Consider the following 15,362-nt stretch of genomic DNA (forward strand, 5'->3'; position numbering starts at 1 on the left):
TGGATTCTTGGATTGGATTGGGTTCCTTGGATTGGATTGGAATTCCATGGATTAGATTGGATTCCTTGGATTGGATTGGGATTCATTGGATTGGATTGGATTGGATTCCTTGGGTTGGATTGGATTCTTTGGATTGGATTGGATTCCTTGTATTGGATTGGAATTCCTTGGATTGGATTGGATTGGATTGGATTGGATTGGATTCCTTGGGTTGGATTGGATTGGATTGAAATTCCTTGGATTGGATTAGAATTCCTTGGATTGGATTGGATTCCTTGTAGTGGATTGGAATTCCTTGGATGGGATTGGAATTTCTTGGATTGGATTGGATTCCTTGGATTGGATTGGAATTTCTTGGGTTGGAATTCCTTGGATTAGATTGAATTCCTTGTATTGGATTGAGATTCCTTGGACTGGATTGGATTCCTTGGGTTGGATTCCTTGGATTGGATTGGATTAGAATTCCTTGGATTGGATTAGATTCCTTGGATTGGATTGGATTAGATTCCTTGTATTGGATTGGAATTCCTTGTATTGGATTGGAATTCCTTGTATTGGATTGGGATTCCTTGGCTTGCCCCTCTCCCCAGAGGCATTTTGAGAGGCAGAACATGGGTGTTCCCTGCAGTCTCCTCCCTCCGTCTCTGTTACCAGAGGCAAGGGCTTGTGCCAAATGACAGATGAGATGTCTTAATCACTTGGCTCATTTAATATTCATGGTTAAATGTGCACCACATCCTTCAGCTGCTCTGGATTGAAAATGTTACAAAGCAAAAAGGTCAATTTTCTGCTGCTTCCCTCCAGAGCAGGAAGCACAACACTCATTTCTGAGCAGTGTACACAGCCTGGAATGTAATTGCTCCATCTGCCCATCCCCACATACATTTTGTTTTTATTCCAGGTGCAGAAATCTCTGCCCCTTGAGGTGCTCCAGCAGATGGATGCTGGTCTGATTAAAGTGCTGGTAACGGGGGTTACTAATGGGAGCACAGAGGTAAGTTTCAATTTGCTGCTTGCAGAAGAAGTGGATGTCCCCCATGTCATCACCATTTTTTCTGAGGCCTTGGAACACAGCTCCTACTTCACCATGGACAGGAACAGCCTCTCCATACACGGTGAGGAGCACCTTGTGCCCCAATAATTCTTCACAGCCAGATAAATAACAAAAGCTATTATTAATCTGTGTCTTCTGAGATGAAAATACCTGTAAAACACATGGATGAAAAGCCTTTCTCTCTCCTTATATTGCTCCTGCTTATCCATCCAGTAAGTTTTTCAGAGAACACCCACAGGTGACATAGGAAGTGAGGTACCACTGATCCAAAAGGACAAAACCAACGGGTCTTTGTGACAATGTCTAGAATCAGTTTTACAGAGAAAAAGATAAGGAGATGTTAGGGGTCATGGATTGAGGGGTTTATAAGCTACCAGTGGAAATGAGTCCCTGAACACAGCCATAACTAGCACAGTTTAAAATAATTTAAAAACGCATTACACTCTGCTTTGCACTAATAATTTTTCCCTGAAATAGAAATCCCAATAAATAAATGAATATGTGGGTTCTTCTTCACTGGGAATAGTTGTTTTCCTCATACACCTGTGGCTCTGGAGCTCAGGTGAAAGCTCACACTTTGCCAAGCCCAGCATGATGGCTGATTGTACAACTTTGTAATGAAGTTAGTAACAAAAAAGATTAATCTCCTGACTAAGAGCAGCTGAATTCTGTTTCACAAGTCACCTCTGAAAAAAACCCCAAATACTGTATCCCTGACATGATCCATTTGTTCTTTATTATAAGCTGTCAATTAGAACCTCATGCAAAATTACTTCAGAAACATATTTATGCTCTGCTCCATAATTTTTTTTTTTTTGCCTGTTACACTCACAGCTGTAAATCTGAAAAGTTACATATCCTGGTAATTAGTAGGATCACAACTGTCTTGGGGTGGTGCTTTGTAGAGTGCCTGCCCCCCTCAAACCTGGGCTAAAACAAAGGGTTTGTTTAGGAACAGGTCCCCATAGAGCAGGTGGCTGGTGCTGCTTTCTGGGTCCCACCTATGCTCTGGTTTGCTCCAGTTTTTAGACTTTGGAAGAAGAAAGAGAAATAAAAGCATGTTTTTTCTCTCAAAAATGAATATTTTAGCTGGGTAAAAATTAAGACAGTGAGTAGATTACAACCTGAATCAGTGACACAAGCCTTCTGCTTCACTCATGCTGGGCATTTGTTCAGCATCTCCTCAAAACTGTGAAATGGGGGAAAAACTGTGGAGGCCCCTGGGGTTAGAAGCATCCTCTTGGGAATGTACTATATTAATATTTAATGTTGTAAGATTCTTTTAAGAGTTCTGTTTCTCATACTTGCCACAAAAATTAGACAGGATTGTCCAGATTCTTAGTGATTTTCATTAGCAGTGGCAGAGAGGACAGAAGAGGAAATAAAAAAAAAGTAACAGAAAATACTTGATAGGTGGTTTCACCTCTGTATGGCAGCAGGGAGGAAATGCTGATATTGCAAACTACATTTTTCTATGAGCTGATTCATCTGGCTTCTCTCTTTCCTCAAGTCATTTGTTAGCTGATGTATGATGGGTCTTTAATTTCCTAAATTCTCTTAAGCTTCTTCAGTAATTTATATTTGGGTTTGTAACCACAATGACAAGGAACATTTTTTACTGAAGTTACAAAGATTTGTCAATTGATACCAGCCTTTGTTCAGTTTTAACTAAGATATTAATGTGATGATAAGTTTTTGGGAAATCCAGCTCTGGAAGAGCTCCAACTTTTGTTTTCCTTCCTTTATTGTGCAAATCAGTGACTTTTGCATTTGGGACATTTCTGGAAGCTGGGTAGTTCCACAAGGTTGTACAGATTTTATATGTTGCTTGGGAAATAGGTGGTATTTTTATGTTTTAGCCACTAACATTATTTAAGAGAAGTTTTGTGCAATGAGACACATTGAGTTTATTGTCTTGATTCTCTCTCAGTCAGTGGTGGGTGAATACTCAGGGTGTAACTCCAGACCTGTGCTAGATGTTGGTGTTTGACACACACTGATCTGAACCTGTGCTTCCCTTTTTCCCCACTTTTTTCTTCCTGGAACCATTACAGATTGCCGCTGACACATTTATTCCTCTCTCTCAGGACACACCTGCAATATGGGGCTGCCACATGAGGTTTGTCCCATGCATCCCCCAAAATGAGTTTTCCAAAGCCCTCAAGGTCCCATCTTTTTGGGTAATAACTGGTCACAAATGAGGCCTGTGGTTTTTTATCAGACTCCTGGTGATGCCCCCAGCCAGAACTGGGCAGTCTCCTACAGCTCCAGGCAAAAACATACGAACACTTGCTGAGCAACTGCCAGTGGGGAATATTGTGCAAGCACTGATCTTCCAAAATCTGTATGTGCCTGTGTTACACACTAATTATTGCAGCTGCCAGGAAATAAAGCACTTCAGCTTTACTGATGGACAGGCACGTCATGTGTCTCATGGGCTCCTTTCTAAAAAAAGCCCCAGCTTTGGCAGTAAGTAGAGCAGGTTAAAAGAACAAAAGAAACTAGTTTCCTGCCAGTAACTCTGAGTTTCCTCCTAAGAGTTTGCTTTTGCCTAATGAGAGCAATCTCAACATGTAAATTACAGCAGTACCTTTATTTTTGGCTCTCTTCAGCACTTCCCTTCAGCCAGAAGGCAACAGTGACAGATAAGAAACCTGTGAACAGCACAATTTTACCTGTGACATCTCTGCAAACTTCAGCTCATGTCTCCTCCCCTGCTTTGCTGGACTTCTCTCCTGCTGAGCACAAAGCTCTGGAGGACACCATGTTCTCCAGCACAGTGCTGAGTCCTCTCACCATGGATCCCATGGCAACTCCTGATGTTTCTCCTCAAGCACCTCCAGCCCCCCTGGTCAAACCCACCCAAGAGGTTTCCATTAAAGATGCTGTGAGCGTGTTTTGTGAGATTGAGAGGATCGTCCTTGCCATCCAGAAGAGGTTCTTGCAGCAGGAGTCTATCCCAGAGAGCTCCCTGTTCCTGGGGGAGCCTGGGTGCAATGTGAGCACCAGCAATGGCACCCACGTCGTGCTGCAGGCGGGCTGGAGCGACTGTGGCACCCAGGTTGAGACCGTAAGTCTCCTGAGCAAGGGAATGCCAGCAAGCCCTGGAGCACTTTATTTCTCTTTCAGGAGGGGAGAGGCAGTGGCAGATCCTTAGCTAGGTGTGCAGTCTGTTAGCTGCTGAACTGTTGGAGAAAGAAATCCCCTTCCTGTGATGGAAAGTTAACTCTCTCACCAAAGAGAAGGGGAATCTTTGAGGTCAGGCAGCAAAACTCAAGGGCCTGTCCAAACTGAGAATCACTTCTCATGCCTCTTCTGGGTTCCCTTTGCAGCTGGCTTTTCTTAAAAGTAATTTCATCATCTTATGCTCACAAATACTTCAATAGCTACCAGCAGTGGGGACAAAGAGTGACAGCTCTCTTTGGATCCCAACCCAATGGCTGTGTTCAGACCATGCCAAAGTACAGAAACTCCTTCCTGGAGCAATGGCCATTGCTAAGGAATGTCATTGTCCCATCCCTGGAAGTGTTCAAGACCAAGCTAGATGGGGCTCTGGGCAACCTGGTCCTAGTGGAAGGTGTCCTTGCCCATGGCAGGGGGTTTGGAACTTAATGATTTTTAACTTAATGATTTTTTGGAACTTAAGATCCCTTGCAGCCAAAGCTGTTCTGTGATTCTGTGATTCTATGATATGACAAAAAGGAAAAGGAAGGAAGACTGGTGTATTTTCTTTGCCTCCCTGTACAGCAACAAAGATACTGGAGGTTTCATCTGTTTGATTTTTGCTGTCAGGAGAATGAGGAACACCCAAGCACCTGAAACTGGAAAGCTCTGGTACAACCCTGGAAATACTGATGTGTTTTCTCCTTTCTGTGCTGCAGAACATGACTACTACTGTGGTGAGAACCACCCTTCGGAATGATGTTTCTGCTCAGGGAATAATCCACCACTTGAACATTGCCAGTCCCATCCACTGTGTGTTTCAAAATGATGTCTTGACTTCCTCTGGGTACACTGCAGAAGGGTGAGGAACACCTCTCTCTGCTTTGAAATTCTGCTGTGTGGCTGATGCTGCTGCACTGGGAAACCCTCAGGGGCTGTAGCTGTACCCAGGAGCAGCACTGGGAGTAGTCTGGGAGTCCTGTGCTCAGAATGATGCCTTAAGTTTTAGCTGTTATATTTTTCAGATCCTGTGCTGCATTTGTGTATAACTCTGAACTCCATGTAGAGTGTTTGTAAGCTCTCTTCACAGTGTGGTCAGACAAAACAATCCTTCCAGACCTGAGAACCAAAGTCATCATCACAGCCTCAGGCCTGAAAAGTATAAACAAAATTAAATTGGGGGGAAGCAAACTGAGGAAATGTGACTTAATTACTTGGACAATTAACCTCTGATATGCAAATAGAACCAAACTTGTATCTCATGACCATTATCCATCTTGGCTGTAGCCTCTGCCAGGCTCCTGCATGGCCTAAGATGTATCTGTTAAAGGCCTTTAATAAATATCCACTTTATTCTCTAACTCTGCCTAGCCTGTGCTCTAGGTAGCCAGTCCAAGGCATCAAGGAGGTCCCTGCTGTGTGCTCCTCTCCTACTCCAAATAATGTGCCAGTAGATCCAACAAGCTTGGCCTTTACCTGGCTAAACCACAGGTGGAAATAAACCTTTGGGAACTGCAGGTTCAGGAGTCAGAATTCCTGATCTCCTCATTGCCTTCCTGGGCAATCCCTTGTAGCAATAACAGCATTTTTCTGCTTTTGGAGCACATCAATTGTGTATCTTTCCACCTGATGTGGGCCTGTAGATTGCTATGTGGCTTCTGAGAATGGCAATTTTTAACCCCCCACAAATCTTTATTTGGTCAACTTGAAAAACCAGAAGATCATGCAAATACTATTTTGTTGTGAAAGGCCCCACCTTCAAGTAAGATGGAATCAGAGCCACACTTCACAGAAAATCAAGGCTGTGCTGACAGAAGATGTGACAGCCCAAGCCTTTCTGTCATGGGGAGTGTCCTCCCTTCATACAAGTGCAACTCCTCGCCTGCCTATCATCCTGCTTCAACTATTGGCACCAAATCCAGTTCCTGTTTCCTAGCCCTGTCCAGAGATTGTGTTTTCCTTCCTATTCCCCAGCAAAGTCTTTGTTAGGCCACTTTTCTTTGAGCTCTATAATTTTCTCATGCCTTTCACTTTCTGTTCAGATTTTCCCCATCTCTTTTTTTTTTTTTTTTTTTTGGCTCTTCTCTTCTGCACTAAGCTTTTACTGTCCTTATTTTGAGCTTTCAGGGAGTTCATAGCCTTGTTCCCCTTCTGCTTCGCTCTGGTATTTCTCCCTGCCCTGTTTGAATTGCTGAGACCGCCCTTTGGATTTTCCCACTTGTGTTTCCATTCTCTCTACCTTCCCAGCTGAAAATTCCATGCTTTTTCACCTTTCCTTTTGAACAGTGTTATGCCATCCTGGTCTGCAGATTTTAAATATATGGGGAAACAAGCACTGATTTAAGTCTTGCAGAAACTCACAGTAACCTTTGTGATCTTTAAAAAAGGATAATTGATTTTTCAGACTTTACACCATCTTTGAAGATTTGCACGGATCTGGATACTTCAGAACAGAAATGCAGTTGTTCATTGGCAACTCCCCAGTCCCCAGAAATTTCAGAGTCTCTGCCAGTGAGGATGTGCTGATCGAGGTGGGGATGCAGAGGGCAGACAGCCAGCTCAAGGTGGTTCTCACTGACTGCTGGGCCACCCCAACAAATAATTCAGTGGATTCCCTGCCATTTGTTTTTATCAGCAACAGGTAGAGCAATGCCATTTGCAAATACCATGAGCCATGCCTTAGGTCTTACTGACTAATAATGTGTTACATTTTAAATGGCTTTTACATGTGTTCTCATCATTCACATGTACAGTCCCTTTCTATCTGGCCTGGTTACACCTTCTTTGAACAAGAAAGGTTGATATAAAAAGGGATTTCAAAGGGCTATGTGAAAGTTTTTTGGGTTTGGTTGTCTTCCTTCCAGTTTTGTGAGGGAATTGTGTTTTTAACCTGAAGGAATCACTTGAAGGTGATTTTGGCAGTCAGTAGTGAAAGAGCATTTGAGAAATGGGTGCTTTATCTCCTGCTCTATGGTTCAGAGCTTGTGGTTGCAGCTTTATCAAGAGCTTATGTGTCTCTTGTCAACAAAGAAATAGGATATTTAATTCCTCACACATGAAATTAGAGCAGCCTCTGCTGAAAGAGGTTTGTTCCTGTCTGGATCCCTGATCTCACCCCAGTGTCATATTTCTTAGGCTCGCCTTAAAATACAGGATAAACATTTTGCTCAGTAACAAAATCTAGTCCTGTAAGTTTGAAGTGTTTTTTCAATTTGTGTTTGGTGAAGCCATGTTTAAATTCTTCTTTCTGTTACTCTTTCCCTCCTTCTCCAGCTCTCCAACCACTTCTCACTGCTCCTGTTCCACTTGGTTACTGTGAGAATAAAGCAGCAAAAAACCCCTTATCACCACTGCACTGCCAGAGCTGCCTCATGAAGGGTCTGGCTGTGACTTCCCAAAGGAAGGAAAGCCTTAAAACCAAGTTCTGTGCTATAACCAAAACCTGCCTTCTCTAGCCTTAGCTGCTCTGTGTGGTTTTTGTCTCCCTTTTCAGCTGCCCCATCCCAAATACCTACACCATGCTGCTGGAAAATGGGAATTCAAGCAAAGCTCAGTTTAAGATGAAAATTTTCTCCTTTGTCAACAACTCTGTGGTTTACTTACACTGCAGAATTCGTATTTGTATGGAGGCACCAGGAAGCACCTGCAGGACTGTAAGTGGTTTGCTCTGATTTGCTATTTCCCCACCAAAAAATGTACTTTTCTCAGTGCCATATGGAGTCCTGCAATGGGATGGAGGGAGTAATGTTTCCAAATAAGGTTTAAAATAACTCTAGAGATTTCCTTTGCTCTCTGCTGAGAGCAGAGAGAAGTGGGGAAACACCACAACCATGTGGAAGTTTCAGCTTTTCCTCCTGTGGCTCATCCTCCTAGAAAAAAAGCATGGAGCTTGCACAGGGTTGAGGAACCTGAGAACTGGACCTTTCACTCATTTTAAGGATGACTAAAAAGCAATGAAATTAGGCTGGGTAGAAAAGTATCAGCTCAGATGGATGTGTCACAAAATAGGAACTCCCAGAGTAGCAGTGTCAGAACAATGTCTGAGCAAATTTATATATTTTTCTGTCCTTTTTTTCTTATCCCCTACAGATTTGCTTCTTCAACTGAGAGTTTAGGTGCCAGGAAAGGAAGCTCAGTGTCATTAAGTTTCTAGGGCTGTGACTTTAATAGAAATTATTATGGCTTTTCAAAGCCTGATTGCTTTTTAAAGCAATAATCCAAGCCATGTTCTGATAAGAACTGCAGTTTTTAATTGTCTGTGCTACAAAGCATTGCATTGTTTCTTTTTACTTGCAAGTAAGTGATACACAGCTTTATCTGAAAATGTGTTGCTACCATAGAAAGAAGGAAAAATATGTTTAACTGACGGCTTTTTTTTATTACTAACTGACACTTGGGAATTCTTCTCTTCCTCTGCCAACCTTCCTGGCTCTTTTTCTATCAAGGATGTTTTCATTAGCAGTTTGGTGTTCCCCCATTGTTCAACGCTTTCCTCTAGCTCTAAATAAAACAGTTTAAACTCATTATAAAGCAAAGGATCTCTTCCTAAAGGATTTTAAAAGGCTACCAGAAGATGCTTGTTTCCTTTCTCGAAGTATAAGGCTTCCTCCAGATTAAAAAAAAAAAAAATAAAACAAAAAAAAATAGGGACAGGAAACATGACAATGGTAAGATGGCTCCAGTTTTTGCGGCTGAGTATGAATATAAATATATATATATATTTAAATATATATATATATATATATATAGGATGCATTGTTCTTTCTCTTATGCAAAATTTACCCCTATGAGAAGCCAGTGAATTCAGTACCTTTGATTGAGGCTAAATTGTGATGTGGGGAAGACAAGCACCAGGCACATCTACACAGGGTGAGCAATGGCTTTTACAAAGGGAGGAGGAGCTGCAGAAGATGCAGAGATCAAGGAAGATGAGCAACAACAGAGGATATTTGTAAATAATGTAAGATGGCTGGGAAAGTGCCCTGGGCCTGGGATCTGACCCTCTGATCTGTTACTCTGGGGAACAGTGACTTTCTTCAGGGCAGGTTCAGCTCAGCTCTTCACCCGCACACTCAATATTTACATCTTGGATTATTTCTTCTTACTCAGCCTATTTATTCCTTGTTTTCTCTGTGGAAGATAGTAAGGTGCTCTCAGGTTTAGAGCTGAAAAAAATGGACAGGCTGAGGGGAAAAGCAGTAAGAAATGAGTTAGGAAAATTACTTTGAATGTGAAGAGGAGTGATGTGCCACCACCATGCAGATGTTTGGTGGAGTGTGGCTGCTCCATGGCCATGTGGAACAAAAAATTCATTGCCACCAGGGAGCAACTACATAAAGATGTTCCCTACTGGATCCACCTACCTGGGAAAGCTATTTGGGAGCAGACCAAAGTCATAAATAACCACATTTTTATGGGGGCTGACCCAGCTGAAGACACTTTTGCTGGCAGTGGATTGTAGAGATTTTCCAGTGCAGCCAAACTGGTAACTCTGATGGGACATTCTGGTGTAAGCAAGATGGTAAGACACCATCCTGATGATTTTGCTGGTCATGGTATAATGCTGCCACTTCTCTGGGGTTTTTGTGCCCTTCCAGGAGAACCACAGTACCCTTTGAATAATGCCAGGAGGTTTTGGTTCCCATCAGGGACCTTTGGGCTGCGACTTAAAACAAAAAGACGGCAAACATAAAAAAAGGAAGTGCGCAGAAAATGCCTGTGAATGTGCTGCCAGGACAGGGATTTCAGCCTTGTAGTTCCCAGATTAGTGGTTCTCTTGTCACTGAAGCTGTGGGTAGCTTCAGAATGACACCTGGCTCAGCAGGGTCTGAAAGCTGCTGCTGCTTTTGCTGGTGCTGGCTGCAGGATCTGCTGTGCCTGCCAAACATCCAAACAAAAGTGCTTGCAAAACCCTGGCATTAGTGATAAATTTATTCTCCCATAAGGTTTCTCTAAAACAAACAGCAAGTTAATGAAAAGGTTGTCTGTGTGAAGAGCCTGTTCACAGCAGTGTGTTCCAGTGTGACTAATTACAGATTTTATACTGATTTTTCCCTGATGCCATTTCTTTTGGTGCTAATTTCAGTCTAACAGAGCATAACATTAAGAAACAAAAGCTGGATGGTGAGAGTAGCACTGGGCTTTCACAAGCTCACCAGAAGGTTTTGTATTTTGAATTAATAAGCCACATGACTTGTTGGAGTTTAATTTGATGTTGCAGAGGTGCCATGCAAGGGCTCGGCTCCTGAAGGCTGGAGAAACCATCTCCCTGCACAGAACATCCTGGGGACCCCTGTGGAAATCAGCTGGTGAGTTGAGGACAGACTATCATGGCAGGATTATTTTGTGCTGGCCTGTGGCACATAGGGGTTTTGTGCCCCTCTCTATTCCTTGGGAGCAAGCATTCCTGCTGGAGCCACGTGGCAGCGTGGAGAAGCACGTGCCCTCCTGGGAGCAGGGTCTGTCAGGTTGTCAAGGGAATGTAGAAAGGAAGATAAAGTGCTTTTGTGTGGCTGTTTGCACAGGGTAGCAAGTGCAACAACCACAAAATCGAACAATTATTTCAATTGTAAGGTGTGAAAGCAGACTTGATCTTTTCAGATTGCAATCGGTTTTCCAAGTGTTTACACTGCTCTCAGTCTGCAATTATTTTGGGCTCTGAAGTCCCAAATCAGAGGATGTAAGAGATTTTATTGTTGTGTTTCCTTTGGCTCCCTGGCGCTGACTTCATTTCCACGGTGAGGGGAAGTGGCAGAGCACAGCTGATGCACAGCACCCTTGGTTAATTTGGTGCACTGCAGGTTAATTGAGGGCAAACCCCAGCACTAGGGACAAGCAAAGTCTAATTTGTTATGCACCTGAATTTTCTGCATTTAACCTGAGTGCTGCTTTCAAGAGCACCCTTGGTCTCTCATGTTTTCAGTCATTTGGCCCCCTCCAACTTTACATTTAGAACTTCTTAACATAAAACACTCATTGAGAGTGGTTTGGCTCACCAATATCAGACTTAACTTGTGGCTGCCACAAACTGAAAGTTCATAATGTTCTTTTGGACCTAGGCACTGACTCTGACTTAGAAGAATATATTTTTCTTCCATTACATGATCTGTGCAAATAGGCCCTCAGTGCTCATTTCTGAATTAGTTCTTTTTTTTTTTTTTTTAATAAAGCAAATAATGCAGTTTTCTTTCTTTAGCTCTTGCAACAAGTAGCTCTCACTCCCATTTTTGCTGGAGATCCTGATTAATTTCTAATTTTGAAAAATGGTCATTTCCCTAAAGGCCCTCTGGTGAGGGGAGTTTTCTTTGAGTTGTGCTGAATTGATAAATTGATTTCTAAGCAAAGGTGGCACTTTTGGATGCTGTCTCTTATTTCTAGTTTGGATAACCACCCCACATTTTAAGTCATCTACATCTCTGTGTTGAAGGGGATAACATGAATAGTGATGTCAGGAAATAACAGCTGTAAATGCTGCAGTGAACATGAAAAACTTTACCTGCTCTGCCGGCACTTGGTCACATGCCATGGCAAAGGCCACTGTTCCGTGTCCCCAGGAGGGCCAGCTCTGTGTCTGGCAACAGGCTGCCATTTCCACTGGGCATGTTCTACTTTATTCCTTTGTTTCATGCTGAAATTCAAAAAATGAGGCTGAATATATTACACAACACTGCTTTGACCTGTCTTGGAGTGATACCCTGGGCTGTCTGTAGCTTGAACTGCTCTTACTGACCTCTGTGGCTGCCAGCAGTGCCCTTTGGCAAAAAATCTTGTCTCTAATTGCAGTGATATTTATCTTCTGTGTACGTCAGGTACCACACAAGTGCCTGGCAAAACAAGTGCTGTCCTGAAAGTGTAAGCAAACAAATGGTTTGTAAATGTAAGCAAATGCAGGTTTTTGTAGGTGCATCAAGCCTTTGCAGGAAGGAACTATAAGAACTTGTACAAACATGAAGAGAGGCAAAATAATAAAGGGAGAGGGGTTTCTGCTTGCAGATTTGGACAGATATATGGAAATGGTTCAAAGGGAACCAGGAGAACACTTTCTGTCTGTGATCTGTGGTGCCCTGGGAGGCACTTGGCAATGTGGGACTTGAGTTTTGCCCACACTGGGGGCACACAGGTCCTGTGCCCTGTGTGCCAGACTTGTGCAGACATTGCAGACAGCCTCAGGCTGCTCAGCTGGCTCTGAATGGCTGCTCAGGTGCAGCACTGACACCAAGCCAGTGCCACTCCACTGAGCCACATCTCTGCTGGCTCAGCTGGGAGCTTAGAGACCCAGCAGACACAGAAAATCCTTCCCCAAATACTGTGTGTTTGAAGAACAGTTACATACATGAGAAAAGCAAATCAACTCATTTTTATAATCATAGATGAATGGAGGCAGGGTTAAGATAGGGGAATGCTTCCCCTCTAAAGTACTTCTGAAAGTAAGGCAGCATTTAAAAAGTCACCAGTAGTAATTCTTTAATTCTAACTTTAGCTGAAAATCACGCTCATGTCTGCAGGGACCCTACACTGCTATGTAAAAGAGAGCAGGGTCTGTCCTCATACCTTTTCCACGAGAATCACCCTCCCCAGAGGCTGATACACTTCTGTAGCACAGTTCTGTACTGGCACATTGGCTAATTCACATGCAGGGCTTGTTTCTCTCCCCAGTAAAAGATTTAGGAATTTCTAAGTTTTTTTTTTTCTTTCACTTCTTGATTTTTTTTTTTTAATTTTTAAATTTTAATTTTTTTTAGCATCTGGTTCCAAGAGAGAGAAGGAGGCTGGAATGGGAATTGGATCCATCATCCTCACAGCCCTTGCTGTGTTTGGTTGTGTGCTGGGAGTTGTGACCCTTCTCATTCTCCTGTACCAGCGAAGGACAGGAAGATGCAACCTCAGGATCAAGTCTGACAACTTCAGCTACCAAGTGTTCTATGATTAGTGACTCAAGGTTACCACATGCAGGTACTCAATTTTGATCAGTTGCATTTTTTAGCTGTTTATCTCTTTCTGAAACGGTGAAATATTTGTATATGACCATCTTATATGAGAATATTTGAAGCTGCTGTCCTTTTTGCTGTGGGTTAAGCCTTTATAAGTAAGAAAGAAATTCCTACTGTTCTTCCCTATTTTCAAATGATGCAAAGAACAAGAGGAGGAAAACAGCATTTTTTCCTTCATCTTCCTTCGTGGCTTTGATCTCAGTCAGAGTAAATGACACATCACCTTAGAAAACACCAATAAGCATTTGCACAAAAAAGCCGTGTAATTTTTGGATTTAAATCAGTGACTACTGTAATAAAGGAGACAAACTTTACCACTCTCTTCATAAATTTTTCTCAGAAGTTCAAGAAGAGTTCTCAGAACCCTTTCTGCAAAAGCTTGGGTTTAATTATTAGTTTTTTGAGATTTTTTTTGAGAAAGTAGCGGGATGTTAAACATAAAGAGCTTGAAATATTGAGATGCATAAGCAGTTCTTACATGTGCCTGCAGAGAGTCTGAAAACACAGCTCTGAGGAGACTTAACCACTGACACATGGTCTTGGGAATTTAACACTTTTTCAGGATATCACAGGATTCAGAACTTTTTCTGTAAAATTAGTCTGTTCTAGCAGCTCAGCATCATTTACATGCTTGTCTCTTTAAGAGGAGGAGAGAGAAGTGAGAAAGCTGGCAGGCTGAGGAACAACACCTAACAGCACTTCACAGCTCGAGGATGTTTGCTGGGATGGAATTTTCTGTTCCTGGAAAAGGGTTTATTTGTCATTATTGCCAGAGTTAGTCAGTGACCCTTCCCTGGTGCAGGCCTCCCACAGGACAATGCCACAGCCTCAGGAAATGCACTGGACACATCCCTGTGGCATTTGCAGATAATTCATTTCAATTCAATGAGCACAGAATTCTATCATTTAATATACACCGAGGCAAAGGGCAGGGAGCACTATCCCAGCTTCCTGCTTGTAAGTCCTGAGTGGTTGCATTTTGCTGTATTTCCATCTCTTTCATCCCTCTTACCCATCTCTGGGCAGCTCCTGGGACATGGCTGCAGGTGAGGGTGATGCTCTGGTGGCTTCCCAAGGGCTGGATGTGCCAGGAGCCCCAAGGGAAGGTCCCTGGGAGTCCTTGATACAACTCCAGCAGCTGCAGTTCCATCATAAATCCCACCATGGAGCCATAACCCAGCAGAAAGGGAATATTGGGGTTCATTGAATTCAAACCTACACTCAGGAATTTCTGAGTCTCTCCACAGAGCAAGAGTGGCTTCTCTTGCATTCATCATTCTGCTCTCCTGAGTAATACCTTGTTGTTACAATACCTCAGGAATGGGAATTCTGGAGTTGTGCAAAGATGCTGTAGCAGAAAGGATATAGTCAGGCTCATAACACTTCTACATCATGATGGAGCCTCAGCTGATGGCTCCATTTTGGAGCTGGCACTACTCAGCTCTTCTTTCCCATGTATTTACTGTCTTTGGAAGGGGGTTGATTACCTGTCTCAATCCTGATTAATTTGTTTAATTTTTTTTTCCCTAGTGGAATCATATCACATGGAGAACTGAAGTTTGTCTTCACTCAACATTTGGCTTTCCTTGCTCTACACATCACTGACTCTTTCAAATTATTGTAATATATAAAAAGCTTCTATACCCCCTTTCTCCTCTGCACCTTTTTTTTCCTTAGCAATCTGGTTCTTCCCTGGTATCCTAAGAACTCTTTGTGACAACAGCTCCAGGTTGTAGTGAATTTTGGCAGTTTTTCCACTGATAAAATAGGAGGGAAGAAAACGAAGACATCTGGCCCTCTCTTCGAGTTTCAAGATCTGGTTTTCTCACGGTGACATATCACTATGTGCTCATCTTAGCATCACTTGTGCCATTAATATTGACAAGCTGCATGTTTCCATTGATATTCAAGGAAGTAAATCAGCAAACCCTCAGAGAGATGTCTTTTTCAGTTTGTAATTTGCTGTTTACCCAGGGTGAGGTTGAAACTTTGAGCTGCAGCAGCGTTGAAGAGCCAATTGTGCAACGCCTTAAGTATACAGAAGCTGGGGAACCAGCACTGGATTTGCCACCAAGTAAGGAAGAGTCACTGTGAATCTGGGGTTTAACCTACTCAGGGTGTTCTTCAGCATGAGTTTTTAAATTTGATTCATTCTG

General features: G+C 42.7%; 1 protein-coding gene across 1 annotated transcript in view; it reads left to right on the plus strand.

The window, feature by feature from the left end:
• The window catches only part of UMODL1 (uromodulin like 1), a 44,083-nt gene extending 30,938 nt beyond the window's left edge, over positions 1–13,145 (plus strand). Inside the window, exons 13-19 of the mRNA XM_030955187.1 lie at positions 902–1,115; positions 3,667–4,124; positions 4,936–5,078; positions 6,621–6,857; positions 7,710–7,869; positions 10,437–10,524; positions 12,958–13,145. Coding sequence (XP_030811047.1) covers positions 902–1,115; positions 3,667–4,124; positions 4,936–5,078; positions 6,621–6,857; positions 7,710–7,869; positions 10,437–10,524; positions 12,958–13,145 — 1,488 coding nt within the window. The remainder of the gene's footprint in view (positions 1–901; positions 1,116–3,666; positions 4,125–4,935; positions 5,079–6,620; positions 6,858–7,709; positions 7,870–10,436; positions 10,525–12,957) is intronic.
• The last annotated feature ends 2,217 nt before the right edge of the window (positions 13,146–15,362 follow it).

Source organism: Camarhynchus parvulus, chromosome 1 (genome assembly GCF_901933205.1).
Source record: "Camarhynchus parvulus chromosome 1, STF_HiC, whole genome shotgun sequence".
In the NCBI taxonomy this organism is placed as follows: domain Eukaryota; kingdom Metazoa; phylum Chordata; class Aves; order Passeriformes; family Thraupidae; genus Camarhynchus; species Camarhynchus parvulus.